Source organism: Mastigoproctus giganteus, chromosome 1 (assembly GCF_048544385.1).
Source record: "Mastigoproctus giganteus isolate SK-2022 chromosome 1, ASM4854438v1, whole genome shotgun sequence".
In the NCBI taxonomy this organism is placed as follows: domain Eukaryota; kingdom Metazoa; phylum Arthropoda; class Arachnida; order Uropygi; family Thelyphonidae; genus Mastigoproctus; species Mastigoproctus giganteus.
Genome location: NC_143575.1, coordinates 11,692,963 through 11,720,051, shown reverse-complemented (window position 1 = coordinate 11,720,051; position 27,089 = coordinate 11,692,963). Strand labels below are relative to the sequence as shown.

At 36.1% G+C, this 27,089-nt stretch overlaps 1 protein-coding gene across 2 annotated transcripts in view; it reads left to right on the top strand.

The window, feature by feature from the left end:
- tgo (Aryl hydrocarbon receptor nuclear translocator homolog tgo) overlaps positions 1 to 27,089 on the top strand; it is a 535,800-nt gene that overhangs the window by 36,081 nt on the left and 472,630 nt on the right. For both annotated transcript variants that reach the window (XM_090371458.1, XM_090371450.1), the window contains exon 2: positions 6,088 to 6,136. In XM_090371458.1, coding sequence (XP_090227584.1) covers positions 6,088 to 6,136 — 49 coding nt within the window. The remainder of the gene's footprint in view (positions 1 to 6,087; positions 6,137 to 27,089) is intronic.

Genomic DNA, 27,089 nt, shown 5'->3' with positions numbered 1-27,089 from the left:
ATAACTCCTAATGCACACACATCATTTCTACTACCAAGGTAGTTTTAATGCATCATTTTAATTATATCTCATATTGTGAATACCTTTGCAATTTGGTGCCATGATATTGCACAACCTTGAGTAAGTAACCCTTCACCTGTGGAGAAGACTATTGTTTATTTATTCTCGTCTCAGCGATTACCACCACCTGGACGACACTGTTTCAAGGCTTTTTGGCCCCTCTTCGGTGGTTGGGCAGGTACCCCATTGTTGCAATAGTGACAACTCAATTATGAAGTAAATCTCCACAATATGAGAGATGCCTGATGGTGTGCGTGGTGTAATCTAAAAGATATTTCTTGGCTAAATATCTAAGAGTATGGAGGAGTTTACTTATGCATGGGTAATGCACACACATCATTTCTACTACCAAGGTAGTTTTAATGCAGTGTTTTAAGTTTTAATTATATCTCATATTGTGAAATATTGTGAATACCTTCACAATATGAGATTAAAACTACCTTCACATTATACAATTTCTCATTAAAACTACATTCACATTATACAATATCACATTAAAACTACCGTGATAGTAGAAATGATGTGTTTGCATTTAGCCAAAGAAATATCTTTCAGATTAAACCATGCACACCATCAGGCATCTCTCATATTATGGAGTTGTACTTCATAACTTCTTGTTATTCATATTCTAAATTCATAACTTCATATACTTCATAAATTGGAATATCATTGGCTTGGCTGAAACAAGAAGAAGAAATGGATCACTTATAAGTTTATCAAGTGGAAATATGCTGGAACCAATGGAAACAGGGAAAGAGCACAGGTAGAGTTGACTTTCTGGTCCATAAAGATATAAAAAACCATATTTTGGAATTCAAAAATACATCACCAAGGGTGTCAAGACTACTACTCAGGATTTCTAAGAGGTACAAACTAAAGGTTATATTGATATATGCACCTACATCGAGCCATGATGATGAAGTGGTTGAAGAAATGTACACCGAAATTGACAGACTTCTAGATGAACAGAAAACTCACTACACCATTATTATGGGGGACTTCAATGCTAAGGTTGAAAAGAGACAAAACAGTACGGAAAGGGAAACTATAGGAAATTTTGGAATTGGTGAACGAAATGAAAGAGGTAAAAGACTTGTGGAATTTGCAGAATCTCAAGGAATGTCAGTAATGAAGATTTTTTTCAAGAGAAGGGTGTACAGAAAGTGGACATGGAAGAGCCCAAATGGATTAACAACTAATGAAATCAACCTCTTCTTCACTAACAGAAGATTTATTATGAATAATGTTACCATCCTGAACAAGATAAATGTTGGATGTGATCACTGAATGGTAAGATGCACATGATATAGATGTAAGAAAAGAAAAGGAAAAAACTGGCTCAAGTAAATAATACAAAGTCCTTTGAGATAACAGAAGAGGAGAAAGAGCAGTATGTACTGGAACTTAAGAACAAGTTTGAGCTTCTGCGGACCTTTCAGGACCAAGGCTTTGACGAGGAATACAACTTTCTGAAGTGAAAGCCCGAGAAACCTATAGGTAAAAAGAAATCCAAAGAAGAAAAAAATTAGTCAAGAAACACTCGTCGTGATGAATCGAAGATGACAAATGAAGAGCAAGATAAATACTGACAAGGACAAAATTGAGTATACTGAGTTATGCAAAGCCATTAGAAAGAGGCTCAGAGAGGACATAAGAAAATCTAACACAAGAAAAGTAGAACAAGCATTAAGGAAAAACAGAGGATTTAAATCAGCAGTAATAGAAAGACAAATAATACTGAAACTGAAGAATAGTGATAGTGTACTCATAAATAGTAGAAAAGGCATAATTCAAATACAGGTAGCCCTCGATTTACGTCGGGGTTAGGTTCCTGGGGGGGACAGGCACAAATGGAATCGGGGCTAATGGAATATTTTATACAGCGTGATTCACTACCAGTGCGACAAACTTGCAAGAGGTGTAGGGGACACAAAGACGAATCGGAATCACATAGCATTGCAGGGTCCGAAATGCCTTCGTCATGCGGTAGAGGATGTTGAACGGGAGGTCACGTGAACAGCGATCCTGCTGGAAGTCAGCATTTGTGAACCGGTTCCCGAGGCAGTAGGATGGACGAGTATTCAAACGTTGAACTGGCCGACATGCACCTCGCGTATGGAGCTGCAGACTGTAACGGTGCGCCGCTCTGCGCTTGTACCAGGAACGTTTCCCGCACAGGCGTGCTCCTTATCATACGATTTTCGCATGTGTGCACAGAAGGTTATGTGAGATTCGTTGTTTCACGAGAGGTACCATGAATCAGGAACGAACGATGAGGACGACAATGAGGAGAATGTCCTACGTCTTGCAGAAGGCAATCCGAGTACGAGTACTCGAGCGATAGGCTAACGATTGGGTATTTCCCAGTCCACTGTATGGAGGATACTGTCAACAAACCAAATGAGTTCATACCATCTGCAACGCTTCCAATCATTGGAGCCTGCGGATTATCCACTCCGGAGGACTTTTGCTACTTGGTTTCTTCAACAGAGTGCAGCAGACGGCGCATTTGCTGTGTCCGTATTGTTCACAGATGAGGCAAGTTTCACAAGAGAGGGAACCTTCAATCAACATATCGCCCATTTGTGGGCTTTGGAGAACCCTCATGGTACGCGAACACGTGCAACTCAACGCCAGTTCTCTGTCAGTGTTTGGGCCGGCATTGTTGGAGACCACCTCATTGGACCGTACCTTCTGCCCCCTCGTCTGGACGGTAGGGCATACTTGATCTTTCTACAGCAAGTCCTGCCCGAACTTATTGAAGAAGCACATGTTCCTCAGTCGTTGCGCCGCTCAGTGTGGTTCCAGCATGATGGGGCTCCCCCACATTACACCAATGACGTCCGTCAACACCTAAACGTTACATTTGGACAGCATTGGATAGGTTGTGGTGGTCCAGTTCATTGGCCTGCTAGATTGCCGGACCTATCATGTCTGGACTTCTTCTGCTGGGGTCAAATGAAGACATTGGTGTACGAGACCCCCCATTGATTCAGTTGAAGACCTCGTCGCTTGCATCTCTGTAGCTGCCGGTGAGATTCAAGACACGCCAGGAATCTTCCAGAACGTTAGGGATTCCATGCGGCAGCGCTGTGAAGCTTGTGTGACTGCTTCTGGTCAAACTTTCGAACAGCTTCTGTAGCATGGCTTTTTGCCAATGAAAACTTGTCATTAAAATGATTTCTGTTACACTAACGAGTTGCTGTTTCTGTTCTTTTTCTTTGTTTCTTTGTTCACCCGACCTCCCGCATGATGAAGGCATTTCGTACCCTGCAATGCTATGTGATTCTGATTCGTCTTTGTGTCCCCTACACCTCCTGAAAGTTTGTCGCACTGGTAGTGAATCACCCTGTATAACGGAGTCAATCAGAAATCATAGGGTTAGGTTCCGGGCACCAAAAAATTTTACCCACCACTTTGCTTCAATTGTTTTATTTTATTAGCTTTCTTCATAGTTGCAGTAATAGTCGATGGAGGCATATCCATAGTATACCCGTCTCTAAAAACATCATGTATGAATGTAGATGCAAAATATTTATCCATCAGCAATCTGTACAGATTCATCAATAGTTATACCATTCATATCTTAGAGGAAATGATTTGGCTGACACTGCAGCCAAATCGGCAGCCCTGGCGGATAATCTTGACCTGTTAGTTCCCTATACAGACTACAGGCAAGTGATCCATAGCAACCTACAATTCGTGGCATCGCCTGGTTACTACAAACAAACAATGTCGAATTAAGCCTATGATCCATCCTTAGCGGTCCAGCTTACGTAGGGATTGCAAAGAGGAAGCTGTTCTTGCTCGGGCCGCATAGGACACTGTCATGTGACACACTCCTTTTTGCTGAGGGCTGATGACCCTCCTATGTGCGAGCAATGCGACACCATTGTATCCTTCCAACACATTTTATGCGATTGTACCAGTTTTATAAATGCTCGTTTTACTGCTTTTACCCATCTGACTGACCATATACACCCAGTCAGATTTTAAATGACAACGACAATGTGTCAGCAGTTTTTAAATTTTTAAAGTCAATCAATATATATACACTTATATGAAATATACAATTTGCTTTTATCATTGTACTGATTTTATTTATTTATATGACTGTATGCACCTTTAGACGAAGTAACCTTTTCCTGGCGCACTATAACCTTGCTATTTATAACCTTTCATATCCACTGGATATGAGTTTGTTAATATTCATTAACACTGGATATTCCATTGTTAATATAGCATAGAATTCTTTGCTGTTTTTCTTTTCATACTTTGTAATAGACATCTCATAATCTGCCTAATTTCATCAATAACTTGATTACACACTAGTCTGCAAATAAGTACAAACTTTATAATTTATAATCTGGTACTTTAATGACTTACTTATTCACTCCTCTTGTACCAGCCGGTGTTGAGGTTTTACAGAGACAGAGAGATTGCCACCTTTTCCTGTCACGAGCAGTGGTTCTGAGCTGTCTCCAGGCCACTCCCCTCTTGGCCATGCTACTATGGATGTTATCTTCCCATTTCAACCCCCCCCCCGGTTGCACTCCAGGGGTTTGGCTTCCTATGCCAAACATGGAAACCGGTTGTCATCCATTCTGATGACATGGCTACACCATTAAAGTTGGACTTCTTAGATCTGCATTTGAAGTGGAATTATGTTCAATGCAGCTTGTATAATTTGATTGTGGACTCTGTCTCATCTTGTCTTCTGTTCCACTCTACGCAAGTACCTCATCTCAGCAGCCTGATACTTTAATTAGTATGACATTCGTGCTTATTGAAATTGGCCAATATGTTTGAGATCATGAGTGAATATCTAAAGACAGATCTGAGGGTGTATTAGAACTTACTATCACCATTGCATCGAATCCTGCTTCACATGTGCTTCTTCATAGACAAAAGTTTTTGTTGTTGTTTTTAATGGTGATCTTAACATTTGCATATGCAAGAAGTTAATGGACCCTGTTGTACCACAAATGGATAGAGAAACCGGATGAAAGGTGTTGATATTGGGTTAAATTTCTCTGAGTTGTAATTCTAAGGAAAGACAAGAAGAAAGGTTGTTCCAGAATGCAGAAGTGGAGAAACAAAGAAGAAAAGTTAGGTTGGTGCTAAACTGTGAATAGATTCTGGCTAATTGATTTCTGTATTGATGCCATCCCTGGGGGAAAAATGTGTTTATATGCATGTAGCTCAAAACTGAGATATATATGTTGATAGTCACATAATATTGAAATTATAAAATAACTAATGCAATTTGAACCTATGAAAAATTATGAAAACCAGAATTACCTGGTTCTCTCTTATGAGTTTGTGGCAGATTTTGCCTAGTAAAATGCTGTAATCTTGATGCTCACAGCCAGAATGAACTTTATGTTAACATAATTTGCCTTGGTATGTATTGCACTACATTCAAAGAAATTACATGACACTTCTGTGACAGCCTGTTTCATAAATTATTGTCCCTCATAAAATAACAGGCAAATAAGCCAAACTAACTTTGCACTGTAATTTGTAAAAATGCACCACAATCTTTTTAGTAAATTTTTACTTACAATTACTGTTGTATTATAACTTTACTAAGTTACAAATATTGCTTTTTATCATATTGTGCTTTCTTGCAACAAACAGTGTATGTTGCTGGTAAGAATTTTATCAAGGTGCATAAAAAATTAACGAGGTTCATATGTTGATTCCTGTGATTTGTAAGTGAATGTACTCTGTAAAAGTAATAATAAATATTCTTATACTCTTGAATTACCATATGGCGGAAGGATTGGTGACTTCTGCATTTTTACAAAAGCCACACACTGTGCTCAGTTAATGAGTGCAATCTGTGAATCAAGGAATACAATTGTTACTGTGCCACCTGACTACAGCCAGCTGCTAACAGTAGCATATAATATTGGAAGTATGAGATGTGACTTATTTATTAATTGTGCTTAGGTTGGTTTTTGAATATTTAAAGTTTGAATTACCTTAGTATTTTTAATTAATTGGGGTTATTCGTTTGTATAGGAACAGATGCAAGTAAAGGAATTAAGAAAAGGAAACCAGGCTTCAAGGAGTAAGTGAATTATTTTGGATAGTTGAGAAATTTACATATATATTTCATTTGAGGTAATATGATTCCTACTGTTGCCACTCGACCTGTATAGCATTATTGACATTTATCTAGCCAAAAAAAAAAAAAAAAATATATATATATATATATATATACTGGGTGGTTATAAAATAAGTTTTCCTATTCAGGAGACCCTAGTGTCAAAACGGTTAGAGATAGTGGGTGCTGTGAAAATCTGTAGGCATGTCATTTAAGGTATAGGGAAGCAATTTGTGGAAGAAAAAAATTAGTTAAAATTTTCACCATCAGGGGAGAAATTGGCATTATAAACATGAGATGGAATACTTAACTTGGGATTAGATTTTAATATCAGAACTTAGAAATCTACAGATATTGTTTTATGTGCTTTCCTTCACTTGAGATGATATTCTGAAAACGGAGGACTCTATGCGATACAGTTTCACATAGCATCTCATTGTGGATGTTGGCTACATGTTTAATGCTTGCTTTCAAATCAACAAGCTTTTGTATGCCGCCACGGTAAACTCCCCATAGCCAGAAATTATTACAGAGATTGAGATCTGCTGATCAGGCTGGCCAGAACTGCAAAAAGTCTCTAGAAATGTGATCATTTCCGAATGTTAAACGGAGCAGTTCCTTCACTTGTCGACCAATGTGGGGTGGGGCACAATCTTGAATGAACACTACAGTCTCCAAGCATTGCCTTTCTTGCAGAGCAGGAATAATGTGATCTCTTAGAAGAGCGCAGTACCGTGCACTAGTTACCGTACACCTTATGGGGCCACGAGGTGTAGACACTTCAAAGAAAAATGGTCCAATTATAAACTCTGCTGTGATTCCGCACCATACTGTTATGTATGGACTTTGTAGTGGTCTTTCATGCACAGCAGATGGATGAGAAGTTCCCCATATTCAGCAGTTTTATGCATTTTACAGCCCCATGAAGAGTGAAATGTGTCTCATCGGACCACAAGATCATTTGAGCCCATGTATCGTCAAGTTCCATATGAGTCAAATCGTAGAGCAAGAAGGCTATTCGTTGCTGTGGATCACAAGACCTTAGTTCTTGCACTATGTGGATCTTGTACGGAAAACCAGCGTAAAATTATTCAAAGCACTTTACGTACAGTAGGCCAAGGAAGGTTCAAGTCTCTTGACATGCCTCTGGCACTACTGACTGGTAGTGTTTCACATTCTGACCATTGCAACCGCCACTTCATCCACTACCTCCGTTCCGATACGTGGTTGTCCCCTGCCTGGAATTACACCTAACTCCCTGTTGATCGCTTCAAATTTCTTTTAGTTTTTGAAGCCCCCATTGACAATGTCAGAGGTCCTTATGCAAACCTTTAAGTTTCTGATATTCATGTAGTGCTGCATTAGCATTACTATTATTGGCCCTTCTGCTTTTATCTAACAGAATGCCATTTGCGTAAGCAGCATATCTTGAAGTAAACAACTTTTACATATGTGCAGTGCCGTTTTTCCCCTGGTGGCCGAGAGTTGAACTAACTTTTTTTCTTCTACAAATCACTTCTACATACCCTAAATGACATACCAACTGAGTTTCACAGCGCTAACTCTAACTGTTTTGACACTAGGGTCTCCTGAATAGGAAAACTTATTTTATAACCGCCCGGTATATGTAAAAGAATGTTTTATTTACTTGACTTTTAAATAAATAAATACATATATAACCTAATGTAAAGTATATAAAATTAATTATTACACTGTATAAATAATAATAATTAGTTGTAGTGAAAGGTAACAATTAAAAAAGAAAAGATACATTAATATATTGGGGTGGTTTATGAACCTGGGGAACTGCTAGTAATAGCAGAAATACCCAGCAACCATAATGTATATAAGTAGATTAGAGTATGAGTGGGGAATGCTGACCTGTCAGATGTAGTTACAATGGAAAAAATTAAATAAATGCCTGAAAAATAAAAGCAGATTAAATAAAATACTACAAATAGTACTTAATGCTATAGATCCTAAGATTTTACCTTCTTCATCAAGGGTCAGCAGCCAAAACCAAAGGAAATACTGCAAGAAGTAAGGCCTCTATTTCTGATATGAAATATACGTAGCATGCAGAGAAAAGTGAGCTGAGCTTGTACTTATTGGTATAGGTTTGCAACCCCGGGCTGCCCGAGCAGTACTGTATTCCCCTTCTTCCAATTGCCTTTTACTGTTCTTAGACCCCATGTTATTTATTTCTCTTGCACGATTAGGTTGACCAAAAGCAATATTCGAGATGCTATTTTTCTCCTATCTCTCACTTTTTTTGTCTCCAACAAAGTTTAGAATCTTTTTAATGCTACTTTGTAAGTTATGGATTTCTCCCTATACTGGTCAGTATGTCTCATTTGTTTAATTACCAACTTCCCCGTCACTCAAGTTAAATTTACTTTGACTTTTTTACATATTACCCACCCACACACACATATACACACACTCGGGGTTACTTTAACATGTTATTAATATGCTGGGAACTTTTCTAACTTCTTTGGTCGCCAATACATCCTTGTTGACATTCACTACCCTCAGCTCATTTCACAGGCTCCTACCTGACACCACAGTAAGTTGTCCTACTTTGACTATTTCCTTTCATCTTCATATTACATTACCTTTCTTTAAATTCACTTAGGGCTGCTTGCTATTTTATTCAATTTTACTTTTATTGGAATTAATTTTAATTATATTTGATTTGTTTCTTATTCCTTTTCATTTTGGTCCCTGTCGGGTCGGCTATGGTATATACGTCAGCTCACTTTTTACAACTTGCTACGTATATTTCATATCAGAAACAAAGGCCTTACTTCTTGCTGTATTTCCTTTGGTTTTGGCTGTTGACCCTTGATGAAGAAAGTAAAATCTTAGGATCTATAGCATTAAGTACTATTTGTAGTATTTTATTTTATTTAATCTGCTTTTATTTTGCGGGCACTTAATCAATTTTTTTCCATTGTAACTACATCTGACAGGTCAGCATTCCCCACTCATATTCTAATCTACTTATCTAAATTAATTATTATATCTATAATTTTGTGTACTACCATTAAATATCAGTACCATTAAAAATGGAATTCAACATCACTCAATATGTTATATTATGCTGTTATCTGTTTGTAATGTTTGTAATACATTAACTACCACGGTGTTAAAGAAAACTGATGTGGTTGGGCCACTAACTCATTTTTTTGTTATGATATTAACACTACAATCAAAATGGAGAAATTGTGGTTTTTTTTTTTTTTTTTTTTTTTTTTTTAACAGTTTTGTGAGTCTTTTCATTTGTCACAAGGCTCAATATTTAAAAAAAAAAAAAAAGTGACCTTTAGGCCAGTAAGACAAGTAACCATTACTTATTTACATTTATGCCATTCATTTCTTTAGTTGATGTGAGTTTGTGGAGCTGCATGGTGTTATATAAGTAGTAATTGTGCTAATTTCTGAAGAGAAATAACATAATTGCAGTATGAGATAATTGAACTCCAGGCTATCTACTTGAAAAATCCATATAATACAATGGTTGACAGCTGCAAACCAACAAACAGCAGCTGAAATATTCTGTTTGATGGTCTTCTGTTCTAGGAATGCATCAATGGACATACATCATTACCAGCTATGAGAATGCATAAATCCTTGCCCTAAGAAAACAGGCTAAACACAGATTTATAACAGTGATTGTGGGTTATTAATTATACATTACAATTAGATAATAATATAATATATATCTATGCATTCCTCCATAGCAGGTTTTTTTGGAGGAACTTTTGTATATAGAATGGATATAAACTATAAACTGTTATGATTTAGAGCATGAGTGAGATTTTATTTTATCACTTTTTATTTATTTATTGTTATTATTATTATATGCACTTTTGACATGCTATGCTATTTTTGATTTTTATATATGTATATGATTATTTAGCAAACAGTCCCTTTATTTCAGCAATTATCATTGAAATTGCTTTGATTTAAAGGGGAAAAAGTGATTACAGTGAACTTCAAGTGATTTTAGTACAGAGTTAGTTGACTTCATTCAATCTGAGATAATAAGGATCCCCTCCAAGAAACTACTTTTATTACTCTGCTGAACAAAATTAGCTTTCAAAACACACACACACACACACACACACACACACACACACACACACACACACACACACACACACACACACACACACACACACACACACACACACACTTGGCACAGAAGATACATAATGACCTGAGTCTTTCTAAGCAACAGTGCTTGATTTAAAAGAAAAAAGGGTTTAAAGGCTTAAATTGTTTATATAAATTACAAAATTTAGTTGTTTCTTTTATTCAAATAGAACAGTTAATGGTATGTTAACGGTTAAATTGCATGTTCTGTAGTTAGATTAGAGATTGGGGATATAGATTAGAGCTTGCTTTTGCCCACTATGATTGAGTAATGATTAACTAAGAATAGTAAATTTAACTTTATTTTATTGCTATCAGTACATCTTACAACCACATTTCTTTAATCATATTCCTGATTTTTATTATATTTGTGGTTGTGAATTACATCCTGTTGTATTTTGATTTCTAAATGAGTATGGCTTGTTTAATGTAAAATAATTATTTTATTGCATTTTTTGAGGTTAGCAAACTGCATTGTGCATGCCATACTTGGTCACTAGAATGACAGAGAATTAGCAGCAGTTTGAAATAGTTTTTATATTCATACATTAAAGATAAATTCACTACTACACTACACAGTAATATGCCTATATATTTATTCTACCATGAATTTCAATGCATTTCTCAATTGCTTGTTGTTATGTAAATTAAGTCTTCTTTTAAAATAAGCCCAAATAATTTTGGCTAATTTAGTTGTGCTTGTCTGCTCAAACTAGTACAGATTTACCTGGACCATTTTTGAGAAACAGTAGATCAAAAATAAACTGCTCACAAAAAGAAAAAGAAATTTCAAAAGGATAAATCTAGTGACAGGTGTTCAGCTATTATCATGGAATTCTTGCATCACTTTTCCTTAAGAGGGAAGAACATGCATTATGCCTTCAGTATTTTTTTAGAAAATGACTTCTTCACTTACTGCTCTCTTAGGTTCATTTATAAATCAATTAATTAAATGTTCTTTAGTTGATTGGTTTACAAATGAATCTAAACTTAAGTGCCCTCCAGCTGTTGATGGTTAGAAAAATGGGGTATCCCTGCTGCCTAGTGCCAAAACCTGCCCCACTCTCTCTTAGGGGAGGGGGGTGGAAATGAACTTCAAAGAATAATTAACCAAAAAAAATAAATAAATATAAATAAAATGGTGAGTGAAGGATTGGTTCAGAATTTTACATATATAAAATATTAAAAAATAACAGTAAACTCCATATGAAATGATTCAATGTGCTTTAGTTTATTGAATACAATAGGACCTCTGTAATTCAGAGTGCCTTCCTTTGTATTTATGTATTTTACTTATGCAAAATACAAATTTTTGTTTAAATAAGAATTTAATTATTCAAACCTAAAGTTCTTTCAGAATGGTTTCGCAAATTATTTTGAAAAGAAGTAAAACGTTCAAAGGGTAAAATTAAATGCAAATGAAACCATTACAGCATTGCTGATGTTGGATGATGCCCCCTAGCACATCCTTCTGATGACATTTTAACAATCAAGAATTGCAATATCAAGTGCTTTTTCTGTTGGTGAAAGGCCTTTATATTGCCATTTCATATCATTCTTTGTTTCTCTTAGGGCGTAGAAACATTTTTCTAATCCCATAACCAGAATTTGCAAATATATTAAGATTATTGAGGTAACTTCTGCCTTTGTGCAATTCAACTTTCTTTGATTTGATTTTAAAAAATAAGGTCTCTTGTCAGAATCATTAAAAAAAAAAAAAAACCTCTTCAATCCCTTCCTTCAATATAAATAATTACAGCTCATTGGAGCTCCCTGATATCTTCAGGTTGCGTGAGGGCTTTGGTATTATGTTGCCCTCATACATCGTACAGGTTTCAAGAAAGATGTGATTGGGAGGAACCGTGTACATCTGATTAAATTTATGGTTATTAGTGTTTAACACAATTAAAATTTATCAAGAAGGCCCTAGCATTAGGAATAGTCATGATATGAAAGGTTTTGTTTTGCATTTAAGGTAACCCTCGTATAACACTGTAGTTTGGTTTCTACAAAATTTCGTGTAATGCGAAACCTTGTTTTACGGTACAAAGAACCAGTACAAAAAGGGATTACGTTCCAGAAGCTAACAAAAATACACCATTTTTTTATAACTATCGGAAACTTAATTTTTATAGTAGTATAACTTAATATTTTAACTTTATTTTTATAATAATAGTAATTGAAGAAACATCTTACCTTACAAACTTTGATATTTATATGTCAGATAATGTACGTTCATTTAATTTTTTTCCTCTTCATTGCTGCTAAGCACAATTTTTTTCTGCAGCATCTAGATTTCGTGTACCTTATGCTCTCTTTAAAAGTCATGAACTGCACTCTTCGAAGTCACAATTATTTTTTATGGTCTCAAACAAGCACAAGTTCAATAGCGCAAAACCTAACCTAGGGATCTCCAAACAAAATACAGTGGACCCCGCTTTAAATGACACGTGAAAATTGGAATAATATTTTCCAGTTAGCAAAATAAAAATAAATTTACGCTTATATACTAGCTTAATTAATATATACTGTAATATATACATACCAATTGATATTTCTGTTCACTGACTATTTATTTTTTTTTTTTTTGTTGTTGTAAAATTAAATAACAAAGAACACGTCACGCACAAGTTGCAACAAACACAATGCGGAGTAATGAGTTTCTGAAAATTTATTTATGTTTTTTTTATGATTGAATATTTCATGGAAGGGAAAACACATTTCATCATAATAACTTGAAAATCTACAGAATTCAGCTATCGGCACTTTCTCAAATGCAAGAAGATCGAGTTTACTACCCGTTTATAATTGATTACACTAACAGAAAAGACCAATAAACCAGAAACTGCAAATTGTTTTTATTGTTTTATGGTCATGATCGCCAGAAATGTGCTTTAGAAAAATATCACGAAGGCGATAACAACTAGCGAGTCAACAGCAGGGATTCACAAAAAGGAATGGAAATGTTGAAAATTACATTGAACATAATAGCAGGGTTTTCCCAACACAGAAGCTCAAAAATACCGTGTTTTGCGAGATTTCCAGCAATTCTCAAACTGTGTTAGAGCGAAACTTTGTAGAAGTACCGTGTTGTGCGAGGATTGCCACAATTTATCAATCTTGTTAGAGCAAAATCGTGTTGTACGGCGGTTGCCTAAAAATAGCAGAAAATGTTTTCTGCTCAGTTGTCCAAATCTTTTGAAGTGGACACTTCAAGAAAATCTACAACACAATAATCCTCACTATATTCATCTTCCTTTATCCCATGATTTTGGGGGATCTAGTATTGGGAAGTCTTCATTGTGTAGAACAGGCCTTATTGCATGTGATAATCTTAATTGAGCTTGCTTTTTCTGGACAACCCTGACATTTTTTATCATGCAGGAATAGCAATTGTCAGTTTGGTTGAGTGGTTCTCACCACTACCACTGGAACAGCAAAAGATATATTTTTAATTTTCCTTCTTAGCCACATACTCAGATTTGTGACACAGGTAATACTGCACATATGTGGAGCTTAGGTTTTATTGTGATCCCCAATTTTATAACCAAAGTACAAAGAACGTGCATGTTAGTAATACTGTGTGTTTTTTTCCGTCAGAGTTTTTGTTGTACATACAGGTAGCAGAAATTTTTAGGGTAATTCAGATGGTTCCTTTGCTTCTGCTTAAACATTTTAACAATACAGGCACTCCCTAACTTACGTAAATTCGACTTTACGTAAGTTTTTGCCAGCCTTTGCAAACTTTAAAAAAATCATGGAAACGTATTTTGCATCCCGTAGGAATAAATGGAGGTACAGACAACCCCCGTATAACACTGTACTTCTACAACACAGTTTCACTCTAACACGATTGATAAATTGTGGCAATCCTCGCACAACACGGTACTTATATAACACAGTTTGAGAATTGCGCTCGCGTAACATGGTATGGCACCTCCATAGCCAAGTGGGTAGGAGGAGCAGTGCGTAGCACATGCTTCTTGAATAGACTGGGGTTTGAACCCGTGAACACCAAATACAGTGGATGCGGAAAGATCAGGGAATGACGACTGCATATCCCCAGAGCAATATGGCCTTAGTTGCTAATGCTCCTTAAAAAAAAAATAAATAAATAAAAATAACATGGTATTTTTGAGCTTTTGTGCTGGGAAAACCCTGCTATTATGTTAGATGTAATTTTCAACATTTCCATTCATTTTTGTGAATTCCTGCTGTTGACTCGCTAGTTGTTATCGCCTTCATAATATTTTTCTAAAGCACATTTCTGGAGGTCACGACCATAAAACAATAAAAACAATTTGCAGTTTCAGGTTTATTGGTCTTTTCTGTTAGTGTAATCATTTATAAATGGGTAGTAAACTCGATCTTCTTGCATTTGTGAAAGTGCCAATAGCTGGAATTCTGTGGGTTTTCAAGTTATTATGATGAAATGTGTTTCCCCTTCCATGAAATATTCAATCATAAAAAACATAAATAAATTTTCAGAAACTCATTACTCCGTATCTCACTTGTGCATATCGTGTTTGTTGAAACTTGTATGTGCCGTGTTCTTTGTTATTAATTGCTTATCATTTTTACTGTTTTAAATTTAACAACAAAAAAAAAAAGGTCAGTGAACAGAAATATCAATTGGTATGTACATATTACAGTATATGTTAATTAAGCTATGTATGTAAGCGTAAATTAATTTTTATTTTGCCAACTGGAAAATATTCTTCCGGTTTTCGCATATCATTTAAAGTGAGCGTCCACTGTATTTTGTCAAGAGATCCCTGAGTCATATTCTGTGCTATTGAACTTGTGCTTGTTTAAGACCATAAAAAATTGTGACTTCGAAGAGTGCGGTTCGTGACTTTTAAAGAAAGCAGAAGGTACACGAAATCTAGATGCTGCAGAAGAGATTTTGCTTAACAGCGATGAAGAGGAAGAAAATTAAATGAATATATATTATCTGACATATAAGTATCACAGTTTGTAAGTTAAGACGTTTCTTCAGTTATTACTACTCTAAAAATTAAGTTTCTGATAGTTTTTTTTTTTTTTTTTTAAATGGTGTATTTTTGTTAGCTTTTGGAATGTAACCCCCTTTTTGTACTGGTTCTTAGTCCTGTATAACATAGTTTTGCATTACACGAGATTTTGTAGGAACCCAATAACACTGTTTTTTTGGTAATTCTTTCCAAGACCTCGGAAATTGAAATTTTTGCTATATAGCTAAGCTATTCATCTCTCTAAAAGGTCATTTTTATGATGGAGCAGTACCCTTTCATCATTATCATATGTTCCTTTAAATCAATTTTGAGCACCCTTGTTGATATTTTTCTAAAGAGCATTTCTGGAAGTCGTGACCATAAAACAATAAAAACAATCTTCACTTTCCGGTTTATCGGGCTTTTCTGTTAGTGCAATTTATTATCAATTTGTATTAAAGTCGATCTTATTGCATTTGTGATAATCCCGATAACTGGAATTGTGTGGGTTTTTACGTTATTATGGTGAAATGTGTTTCCCCTTCACTGAAATCTTGAATTATATAAAACACAAATTTTCAGAATGTTCTCTTCATTCCTATTTATTTATTACAATGAAGGGAAAGTGACGAACAGAAAGTGCAATTGCTGGTAGTGCTAGGAGATGAAACAAAATTGATTTGGAAATGAAGATGGAAATGATTAAGAAGCATGAAGCCTGAAGCCTGACAAAGTTTGTCATCTACTGCACGGGAATTAGGTCTCGCTGCTTCTGCAGTGAATACTATTTTAAAGAACAGTGCAAGTATAAAAGAACATATTAAAGGATCAACGCATGTAAGATCGACATTGATCACAAAACAGCATTCAGGTGCTGTATCGAAGATGGAAAAGCTATTATTGATATGGATGGAAAATCAGATTCAAAAGCAAGTGCCCCCAAGTCTAATGACCACTCAAGTAAAAGCAACAAATATTTATGAAGATATTAAGAATAAGTACGGCGAACCTCAAGCTAAGTTCGTGGCAAGCAATGGGTGGTTTAATAGGTTCAAGCATTGTGCTGGTTTCCACAACGTTAAGGTATGCAGTGAAGTCGCCAATGCCAATTATTATTTTATTATTATTATTATTATTATTATTATTATTATTATTATTAGCCATATGGTGCAAGGAAGCCTGAGGCTTATGCTGCACCAGCCAAAAAAAAAAAAATTCCTGAGTTACCCTGAGAGAGAGAGAGAGAGAGAGAGAGAGAGAGAGAGAGAGAGAGAGAGAGAGAGAGAGAGAACTAGAAAGGAATCACCAAGAAAGAGAAGAATGATGATATCTGGCTCAGGACCCTGGGTGTGCCAAACCCATACTCACCAGATGTGAGCACCTGGGAATAATTCAGCAGCAGCAGAGAAATTTTGTGATGTGTTGGGAAAAAACTCTTCTAAATTTCCACAGCCCTCAACCTTTACAGCAGAGTATCAGCTTGAGACATTGATTCTGGCAACAATGCTGAAAAGTTAAAACTTGCTGACGTTATACCTGTCCCCTCTCTTTTTTTTTTTTGTAATTTTATAATTTTGAAATTTTGGTAATTGCACACTTTTTTAATTTTTCCTACGCATGAAATAAAAAAAAAATTGAATAAATAATTCTATTTACATGCTCCTCGAACATTTCCTTTTTGCTTCAATCAAATTCGGCAAGCATAGTTGCAAGTGCTGCATTTAAGGAAATTCCTACATGTATAAAATTCAACTTATGTAGAGCTCTGTGGAATGCAACCCTTACGTAAGTCAGGGAGTGCCTGTATAACGCTATTTAAATAAAATAAAAAAAAGTAAAAGGTATATGAGTTATGGGTAAACACAAAAACCTATATATGTAGAAATTGTGACATGATGTAAAATTTTAAGAATTACTTTTGAAATTTATGCATAAAAATTGAATGCAAACAGCTAATATTAATGGAGGTAAAAATCGTGTTGGTGATGTATTTATCTAATTCTTCCTTACATTTATTCAAACAAGCTGCAGAAACAGGTAGTCTGAATAAATTTAAACACCAGATGGTAGTTTGTGTGAACCGTCAATTATACTCTTGCTGAAAGCAAATTTTTCCACATTTATCCTTCAGCTATCCTTTTTCAACCTGCCCCCTTATATGTGTTTTCAGAGAAAGAGCAAGTATTCATCAGCATTTAGTTTACTCAATCCATTTAAAGCCTTGAATATTTCAATCATCTCCCCAGATTTGTAGCATAGGTAATGCAGCAAATATGTGGGTCCCAGTTGTTGTTTTGTTGTTTTGGTTTTTAGGAGCATTAGCAACTAAGGCCATATTGCTCCGGGATATGCGGTGGTCATTCCCTGACCTTTCCGCATCCTCCGTATTTGGTGGTGACGGGCTCGAACCCCGGTCTAATCAAGAAGCGTGTGCTACGCACTGCTGCTCCTTCCCACCTGGCTACGGAGGCGCCTGTGGGTCCCAGTATTTGCATAACTGAAATCTTTCGTGGTAAGAGTACCCATTTGTGTCCTTAACTGACCCAGTTGCTCTTCTGTGCACCTGTTCAAAGAGCTGTACTTCCTTCTTAAAATGTGGCTTCCAGACCTGTATGCAATATGCAAGATACTTCGTAATCATTTCCATATTTCCGTATTTCCACAGTGGTTAGACACTCACCTCTATCTCTGCTGACAAAATTCCAACATGTCATTGATAGAACCCATCAGCTATTCTTGCACCTGTCTGCACTGCTCAGAAAACTTCATGTATCACTTTTATTCACCACACTTTGAATGTGGTACTCCTAATTGGTGTGTTATTCTGGGATTACTACTCATATAACTTTCATTTATCGAAGTTGAATCCAAGTTTCCACTTCTGTCCCTACCTATCTAATTTTTCTAGCTCTTGTTGCAATAGTACTCATTGATTCCTGTCAATAACAACCTTGCTAACCTTTGTATCCTCTGGAAACTTAGACAAGAAGTTTAATATGCCTTCATTGATATCATTAATAAATATTGAAAACAGCAAAGGGCTCAGCACTGCACCCTGTAGTACTCCACTAAGAAGAGTAATCCAAGAAAAGCAGTACCCATTTGTAACCACCTTCTGTCTTTTGCCTCCCAGCCATCCCTTTATTCATAGCATTGCCCCTAATGCCACACACTGCTCCAATTTGTACAGCAGTCTTTCATGGAGAACAGTGTCAAAAGTTTTACTGAAATTTAAGTATACTGTTTGTTTGTTTGTTATTTGGTTTTTAGGAGCATTAGCAACTAAGGCCATATTGCTCCGGGAATATGCAGTGGTCATTCCCTGACCTTTCCGTATCCTCCATATTTAGTGGTGACAGGATCGAACCCCGGTCTAATCAAGAAGCGTGTGTTACGCACTGCTGCTCCTTCCCACCTGGCTACGGAGGCACCTTAAGTATACTGATGTCACAATTATTGTTTGTATCCAGTTGATTTGTTACTGTGTCCTAATAGCTGATCAGATTGTTCAGACAGGATCTCTCCTTATGAAATTGGTGCTGTGATTTCCATATAACTCCATTTCTACAACATAATCTTGCAATATTTCTTTAACCATTTTGGTTCCTGGAACAGACTTGAGCTTACAAGCCTGTAATTACTCTTTTCATCCTTTTTGAATAGGAAAGATATTTGCACATCTCCAATCTATGAGGACCTCTCTAGAATTTAAGGATGCTCTTATAATTATGGCCTAAGATTTGCTTCCCTCATTTGCTGCTTCTTTTAATATAATTGGTTAGATCCTATCAGACCCAGGGGACCTTATCTACTTTTTTAGCTCAAACAATTTCTCCTCTGCTTTCTTCTCAGTTATCACAATATTGTTTAGGTCTCAGTTCAGTTTATAATCCAATCCATAAAATCTTAGCAGGGGAATGGACATGCAAAATATTTATTTAATTTGTCAGCAACCTCAACAGGATTATCAATAGTTAATGCCATTCATGTCTGGTGGGTCAATGTGGCTCATCCCTTTCCTTCTAGTGTTAACATAAGCTAAGAATTCCTTGCTAATCTTTGCATTCTTAGCCAAAAGCTTTTCATAATCTGACTTAGCTCACTTAACACCTCCTCAGTGACAGTCGCAGAATAATTTCACTTACTGTAAGTTTCTGTGCCCCCTACTAATTTATAATCATCCCATGCATTTTTCTTTCCCACTAGGCTCATCAGTTCATCTGATATCCATTTACATCTGAATCTTGAACAATATCTGTTGGTTGATTCTATGATTCCTGCCCTAAATACTACCCATTTAAAATTTGCAGTTGATAACATCATCAATTTGCCTCCCTAGAAGAAATATAAAAAATGTCTAGACTTATTGTTACCTTTACAAAAGCAAAATCCCTTGATGGTAGTTATATCTTTAAGATTCCATATCAATATAATCTGATCCCTGCCATCTAAGAGTTCCTTTATCTTAATATTCTTAATGCATGAAAAACCACTGAAATTGTTTTCTTATGTTGTTGCAGAAAACAGTCATAATAATAAATCCCCAATTTTTTTTGCTAATGTATGTGACTAACCCACAAGTTCCACTCAATATCTGGAAAAATAAAATCTGCCATTATAAGACATTCCAAACTACTGTTCATTCTACCCATATTTGTAGTTGTTTGTTATACTTATCAGAATCATTTTTCCTATTTCAGACTCCTCTCATTTTAGTTTTCCCAAGTGCTTATGCCACACCAAACTGATTCAACATTCCACTAGCCACCCTCATCAACTGGTTGCATAACCAAGTTTGTGTGGGTAGCCAATCTGTGCTCCTTGACCAAGAGCATATCTCTGCCTTGTTTGCCCTTCCTGTACATATACTCACTGTATTCAATTTCTGTGTCCTTTATGTCTGTGTGGCACCATGTTTCCTAGATCCCTACAGTGTCTGCATTTGTTGACTTAATTAGTACATCAAATTTGTTTACTACATTCCTTGCATTAGCATACGATGCAAACAAACTTATGTAGCATCAGTCAAAAAAAAACCATTTCACCCATCCATTCACTCCAAATACCTATCTCGCTCAACCTTAAATTCCTTGTAAGCTATCAACTTCCTCTACAAGAGATAGAAGTCCTGTTCCAGAAATCAACTACCTGCTAACTAAAGGCGAATTTCCACACATCTATTCTACAACTGTCTTTCCTCAATTTCAATCCATGCCCCCTCAGGTTCGTAATCAGAGCAAAGGAGGAATCCCATCAGCATTGAACTTGCTCAACCCATTCAAGGCCTTATACACCTCAATCAGATCACCTCGCAAGTGCCTAGTCTCCAGGCACTGCAATTTGCATTAATGTACAAGCAAGTATACATTCGTCTGTTTTTGCTCATAGTAACACTAATGCAGCTTATGTATTTTCTTCTATTTTCCATGTCCCAATACAGACAGTGTAAGAATCACTTTAGCTTCTGCTGGTAATCTATTAGTCTGTGTTATTCCCCCCTCAACCTAACAGTTTTCTAACTGTCTAACTGCCTTGATAGCATCTGCAAATATTCTGGCCCTTTCTATTTAAATGTCCCATCTCTGTAAATCAGTTCTTGCCTGTTAACAAGCACAGACTATGCCGAGAAGAATTCTACCCATGAGCTTGTGTTTTCTCTCTCCAGAGCCAAAGTGATTGAAAGGGCTGTTATCATGTACTCCTCTCATATGTAGGCAGAATTGCAGATTTAAATTTAATCCTGACTCTCTGCTTTTCTCAACATTGTCCTTCACCTTTTAAATAAATCCCAAGAGCTCTAATTCTTAATATCATTAGTACTAAAGTGTGCAACAGTGTTACCTTTTGTGTCCTTAAGTGATAACTTCTCTATATCAACTTCAGCTGCCAGGCACACATACCCGATCCTATGCCACCTGTCTTTTTTTTGCACAATATATTGTGTATTTCTCTGACAATAGAGCCACTAATAACAGCAACTTCCTGTGGAACTGGCATTTTCTACCCTGGGGATGCTGCTGTTTTCATCAAATGTGCATGTGCAAGCCCTAGTGTTGAGCTTAGCAACAGAGGGACTTGATGGATCCCTCATTTTAATTCCCTCAAAGGCTTCAACTTTTTTCTTTAAGGTCTCATACCAGATCAGGAATTCTGCTTTCTTTTGTTGCATCTCTAACATAGTGTAAAAAGCAGTCATGCAGCAAAATGAGAATTGTTTTTCTAATGAGTGAGGTGCCAACCCATAAGTTTTAGTTAATATCTGGAAATTAAAATTACCATTGAATAAGACATTCTAATTTGCTTGCCCACTCTATTTGGCTGTTTAGCCGTTTATTATACTTATCACAGTCATTTGACCTTTGATTAAGAGACTCTGTCTCTAAATTTTGTATTCCCAGGTAATTATTATGACACCAAACTGACTCAGTATTACACGTTGTACTGTTTACCCAGTAAACACAGATTATAATCACTATATTCAAATTTTTTTGCACTGCTGCTTGTGGCTGCTGTTAAGCTGTTAGTCGGTGTATCCCAACCCTGTGAAAACAGACTCTTTGGTATGAGTTGTGGCCTTGGTGGGGTACCTGTGATAATAAATTACATTCAGAGCTTACGAAATTGGCTTTCTCTACTGGATGTGGAATCCATTGTACTGGGTTTGGCTTGATTTGTAAGAGCTCTTAAACCTAGTTCCACAACTCCCATGGAAGAGAACAAACCAGACTGGATACTTGTGTATTGGACAGTAGCAAATCTCTGAAGCAGACTTGATTTTTCCATGTTTATTTTCATAAAAACTAATGATGTTCTCTTATTACATGTGAGAATTTAATTTAATTTTTATATTAATTTTCTTCTCTATATCAGTTTATTATCTTCAAGTTATCTTCAACTTTACTTAGTTAATTTTAATATTAATTAATTCACAGAACTTTAATTTTATGCTGTTTGTATTCTCATTGGTTTTAGATTTCAAAAAGTATCAGAAATTAGGTTATTACTATGTATTCAAGTGATATTTATATTGCTTAGTACAGGAACATTGTGTTATTTTGCATAGTTAATTTGATCCAATAGACAGTACACAGAAGCAGCAGTAGATTAGAAAATGGCTGATGTGCAGTTAAAACAACATGAAGTGATTGAATTCTTAGTTCCCAGGCCAAGAGTCTGATTCCTATATCAGTTAAGGAAGTGTATAGCCACACACATTGTCACAGGGAGTAAGATCTGGGTCCATCATTTTGAACCAGATTCCAAGAGGGTTTCATGGGTGTACCACAGTGAACTCAAATGACTATTATTATTATTAGCTATATGGTACCAGGAAGCCTGAGGCTTATGCTGCACCAGCCAAAAAATAAAAAAATTCCCAAGTTACCCTGAGAGAGAGAGAGAGAGAGAGTCAAAATTAGAAGGGAATCACCACGAAAGAGAAGAATGAGGATATCTAGCTCAGGACACTGAGTGTGTATATCATCATTCTCTTTCTTGGTGATTCCCTTCTACTTTTGACACTTACTTTCTCTCTCTCTCAGGGTAACTCGGGAATTTTTTTTTTTTTTTTTTTTTTTGGCTGGTGCAGCATAAGCCTCAGGCTTCCTTGCACCATATAGCTAATAATAATAATAGTAATTTGAGTTCATTGTGGTACACCCATGAAAGCCTCTTGGAATCTGGTTCAAAATGATGGACCCAGATGACAATGTGGCTATACACTTCCTTAGCTATGTGGGAAACATTTATGAAAATTGAAAACCTGCAAATGTTTGAAGTGTGACTCCTCCACACAGAAATCTGCACAGCATTAAGTTCATTACAAAATTTGAATGAACTGTGTTACCATGTTAAGCTATTTTTCTTTAGTCCTTTGAAGAAAGTATTGTAGGGGAATCATTATAAGGATGGCAATACATAGAAGAATGAAGTGGCTAAACAGAAAGAGAAAGCAGGAAAAGGGGGATTAGGCTTTTACAGCATGGGAATACATTCTTCTGTTTATCACTGGTATAAAAAAAATATTAAAGGAAACAGGAACTGCATTTAAAAATGATTGTTTTCAACATTACTATGTGTCTATGTCAAATCTGATAAAATCTCAAAGAATTTATATATTTTTTAATTTTAATAAAAGTGTTACACCAAAGCCATTCGGATACTAATTGAATGATAAGGATTTGTTTTGTTCCACATGAAAGAAACTGTTAAATAACAAAAAAGGCATATTTTTAATTCCTTGTAGAAGTTGTGACTGCTATGCTGTGAGCATCTCTTTATCTTACCATGTATAAACTGGAATCATGAACTAACAAATACACCAGTAGGATCAAATTTTCAACCAACTTAATGATGGTTGTGTATTCCAGATTGTTAGATAGGTTATAAAGAGAGGCAACTGTCTTTCAACTGATTCTCATATGATCTGGGCAGTATAGAGGATATGATTGCAGGAACCATTAGCAGTATGGCATTAAGAATAAGTTGCTACAATGGATAAAGTGGTGGTTGAGTGGGAGACAACAGAGATTGGTAATTAATGGACACTGCTCTTGGTGGACAGATGTTATTAGTAGAGTTCCCCAGGGTTTGGTGTTGGACCCATTGTTATTTTGTATATTTATCAATGATATTGATGAAGGTATATCAGGTTTAATGTTCACATTTGCAGATGATATGGTTGGCAAGGTTGTTTACAACAGTAAAGACAGTATGCTACTCCAACTGAATCTAGATAAGTTGGGTAAATGGGCTGATAAATGGCAACTGAAGTTTAACATTGACAAATGCAAAGTACTGCATATGGGTAGCAATAACTGAAGAGAAACGTACCAACTGTGAGGTACTACACTCGGAAGTGGAAATTGAAAAAGACCAGCGGATAATTGTGCAGTCAAATATGAAGTTCGCTGAGCAGTGCAGCCCATCTGCACTGCTCAGTGAATATGTTTGCTTTCTTGCATCACATGCCTCTACTACAACAACAATAAATGTTTATATATAATGGTAGATGTACACTTCAGGCAATACAGCATTTTTTTTTCTAATATAAAAAATTCCACAACAGAATATTAGTAGTGGCAAATGATTCAAGGAAACAAGATTATATAGCATCAGCAAAACACAAATTTGTTCCAATAATCAACTACTCTCTGGCTGAAAGCAAATTTTCACACATCTATTTTGCAACCATCCTTCCTCAATTTAAATTTGTCTCCTTATATTTGTTGTCTGAGCAAGAGAAGGAGGCCATTAACATTCCCCAGACAACACACATAATTAGGCATAAATTATATATTAGTCAAGTGTACAATGAATAACTGAAAAATAGCAGCTCAGGACATGGGAAATTCCTCCACCATCTCCTCCAGCCCGTGCAAGGTACTAAGTTTTGATGCCTTTCGTGTTTATAGATGATAATAGCATTGGTGTGCTAGACCATGGAAGAAGTCAATTTGATGCTTGTGCTAGAGAGGATTAGTAGAACAGTAACAGTATATTGAAATGGCATTTTGGTAGCAGAAAGAAGTGCAGAGGATAATTTGGTGAGAATTTGAGCTATTATCATCTAAATCCAATGATCAACTACCCTCCGGCTGAAAACAAATTTTCATGCACATTCTACAACCATCCTTCTTCCACCTGGGAGATACTTAACATAATCTTTAACGTTTGTAGATGATAATGGCATTGATGGACTAGACCAGGAGTGGCCTATTTAATTTGTGATGCGAACTACTTTTTTCCTTCAAAATGTGCCGTGATCTACCATCTCAAAAATTACATTGCACAAGGTGCACAAATCGAGGGATGGCTGTATATTTAAAACTCGTCATGATCAACCGAAATTAAATCCGTGATCGACTCATTGGCCACCCCTGGACTAGACCATGGAAGAAATCAGTTTGGAGATTGTGCTAGAGTCGATTTAGTAGAACAAAAATAGAATATGTGAAATGCCATTTTAGCAGTGGAAAGAAGTGCAGGGATATTTTGATGGGCATATTAATATCATACAATAGATAAAGAGAAAAATTCAGATATTGGGGATCAGTTGTGTATTGAAATACTGAAATTGATCAATACCTAACAAACAGAATTTGATTTATATAGATGATATTGAAGGAAGGGATGGGTAGTTGGGCAATAGAGGAGAAACACAAACAAATGTTATCTGTGCCTGAGATGCAGACACTAAGGGTAGATTGTTGTTTTACAAAGAAATAATAGAATATGTAATGAATATGTTAGAGGGAGCTTGTGTTAGCTCCAGTTCAGAAACATTGCAGGAAAAAAAGCTGAGATGGTTTGGATATATTACGAGAAAGAAAAGGTGGTGGTGGCTGCAGAGAATGTGATTGGGAAACAGTGACAAAAGATATGGGAAAATGGTAGTGCCACTGAGAAAATTTGCTCTCAACAAAGTGGAATGCAGAAGTGGACTTGAAGGACTGTTCCCATATTGCTGGGAAAAGCCCATCAGATGGCAAAGAGAAGAAAGTAGTTATTCAAGAAATGGAATTGCTGTGGCTATCTTCAATTCTGCCCAAGTTAATGCTTTGTGTAGGAATGTTTGACTTTTATGATTAGCACAAGCCAAATTTGGGGTAATCTAAAAAGATGTTTACCTGTGGCATAGGCGGATTCATAATACAGAGATTAAAAACTATCTTCTTGGATGGAAAATATTCTATACTGAATGTAATATTTACTAGAACAGTCATGGGATGTGAATCCCATGACTGTTCTTCTTGGAATGACTTATGTTTTGTTTTCTGCCAATTAAATAAGTTAGATAAAAATATGACAGTTATGAGGTAAGGTTTCTCCAGCAAGTTATTCCAGATTTTCATCCCTCACAACATGCACTAGGCGCCTCCGTAGCCAGTTGGGCAGGAGCAGCAGTGCATCGCACACACTTCTTGATTAGACCGGGGTTCAAGCCTGTGACTACCAAATATGGAGGATGCGGAAAGGTCAGGGAATGACCACCGCATATCCCCAGAGCAGTATGACCTTAGTTGCTAATGCTCCTAAAAACCAAAAAAAACAAATAACAACAACAACATGCACGTCCCTTGATTACAGTACACACTTATACAAAAAAAAAAAAATCAAATTATTGTTTTTAACATCACCTGAGCTAGTCACTCATATCCATATTGTCTATTTGCCTGTAAAAGTATACATTCATAATCTAATTTGCTCTGAAAAACTTGGAATAACTCTTAGGGTAAAATCTTACTCTTTCTGCCTGAGATCAGGCAGAAATTACATCCTTGATAGAAGAGGGCTTATTAATAGAGATATTTGTTCAGTCATTAACAGGAATTTAAACCAGACCTCACCAAACAAGTGCCACAGAGGACTGATATACTATATGAAATGATTAACAGCACTGGATGTTGTTACTCAAATTTGTATAGTTTGTCTGTAGGTGGGGTGGTTTTTTTTTTTTTTTTTTTTTTCACCATTTCAGGCTTCCAGTAAGCAAAGGGGTGATATTGCACTGGTTGATGAAAGTCATCTACCACCATGTTACTATTAGTAAGTATTAGTATTATATTACTATTATTATTAGTGTTATATTACTAATGGTACTGGTTAGTGCTAGTAGTACCATGCATTGGTTGGAGGAAATGGGGGGGGGATACTAGAAATTTTGCTCTAGAAACTAAACATAAACTTGTGCAGTCTCCAGAATAAACTACAAAACTGCACTATAAAATAAACTTTCAGCCTAGAGATCATCATTCAGAAGGTTTTACTTATTTTTTATTATTATT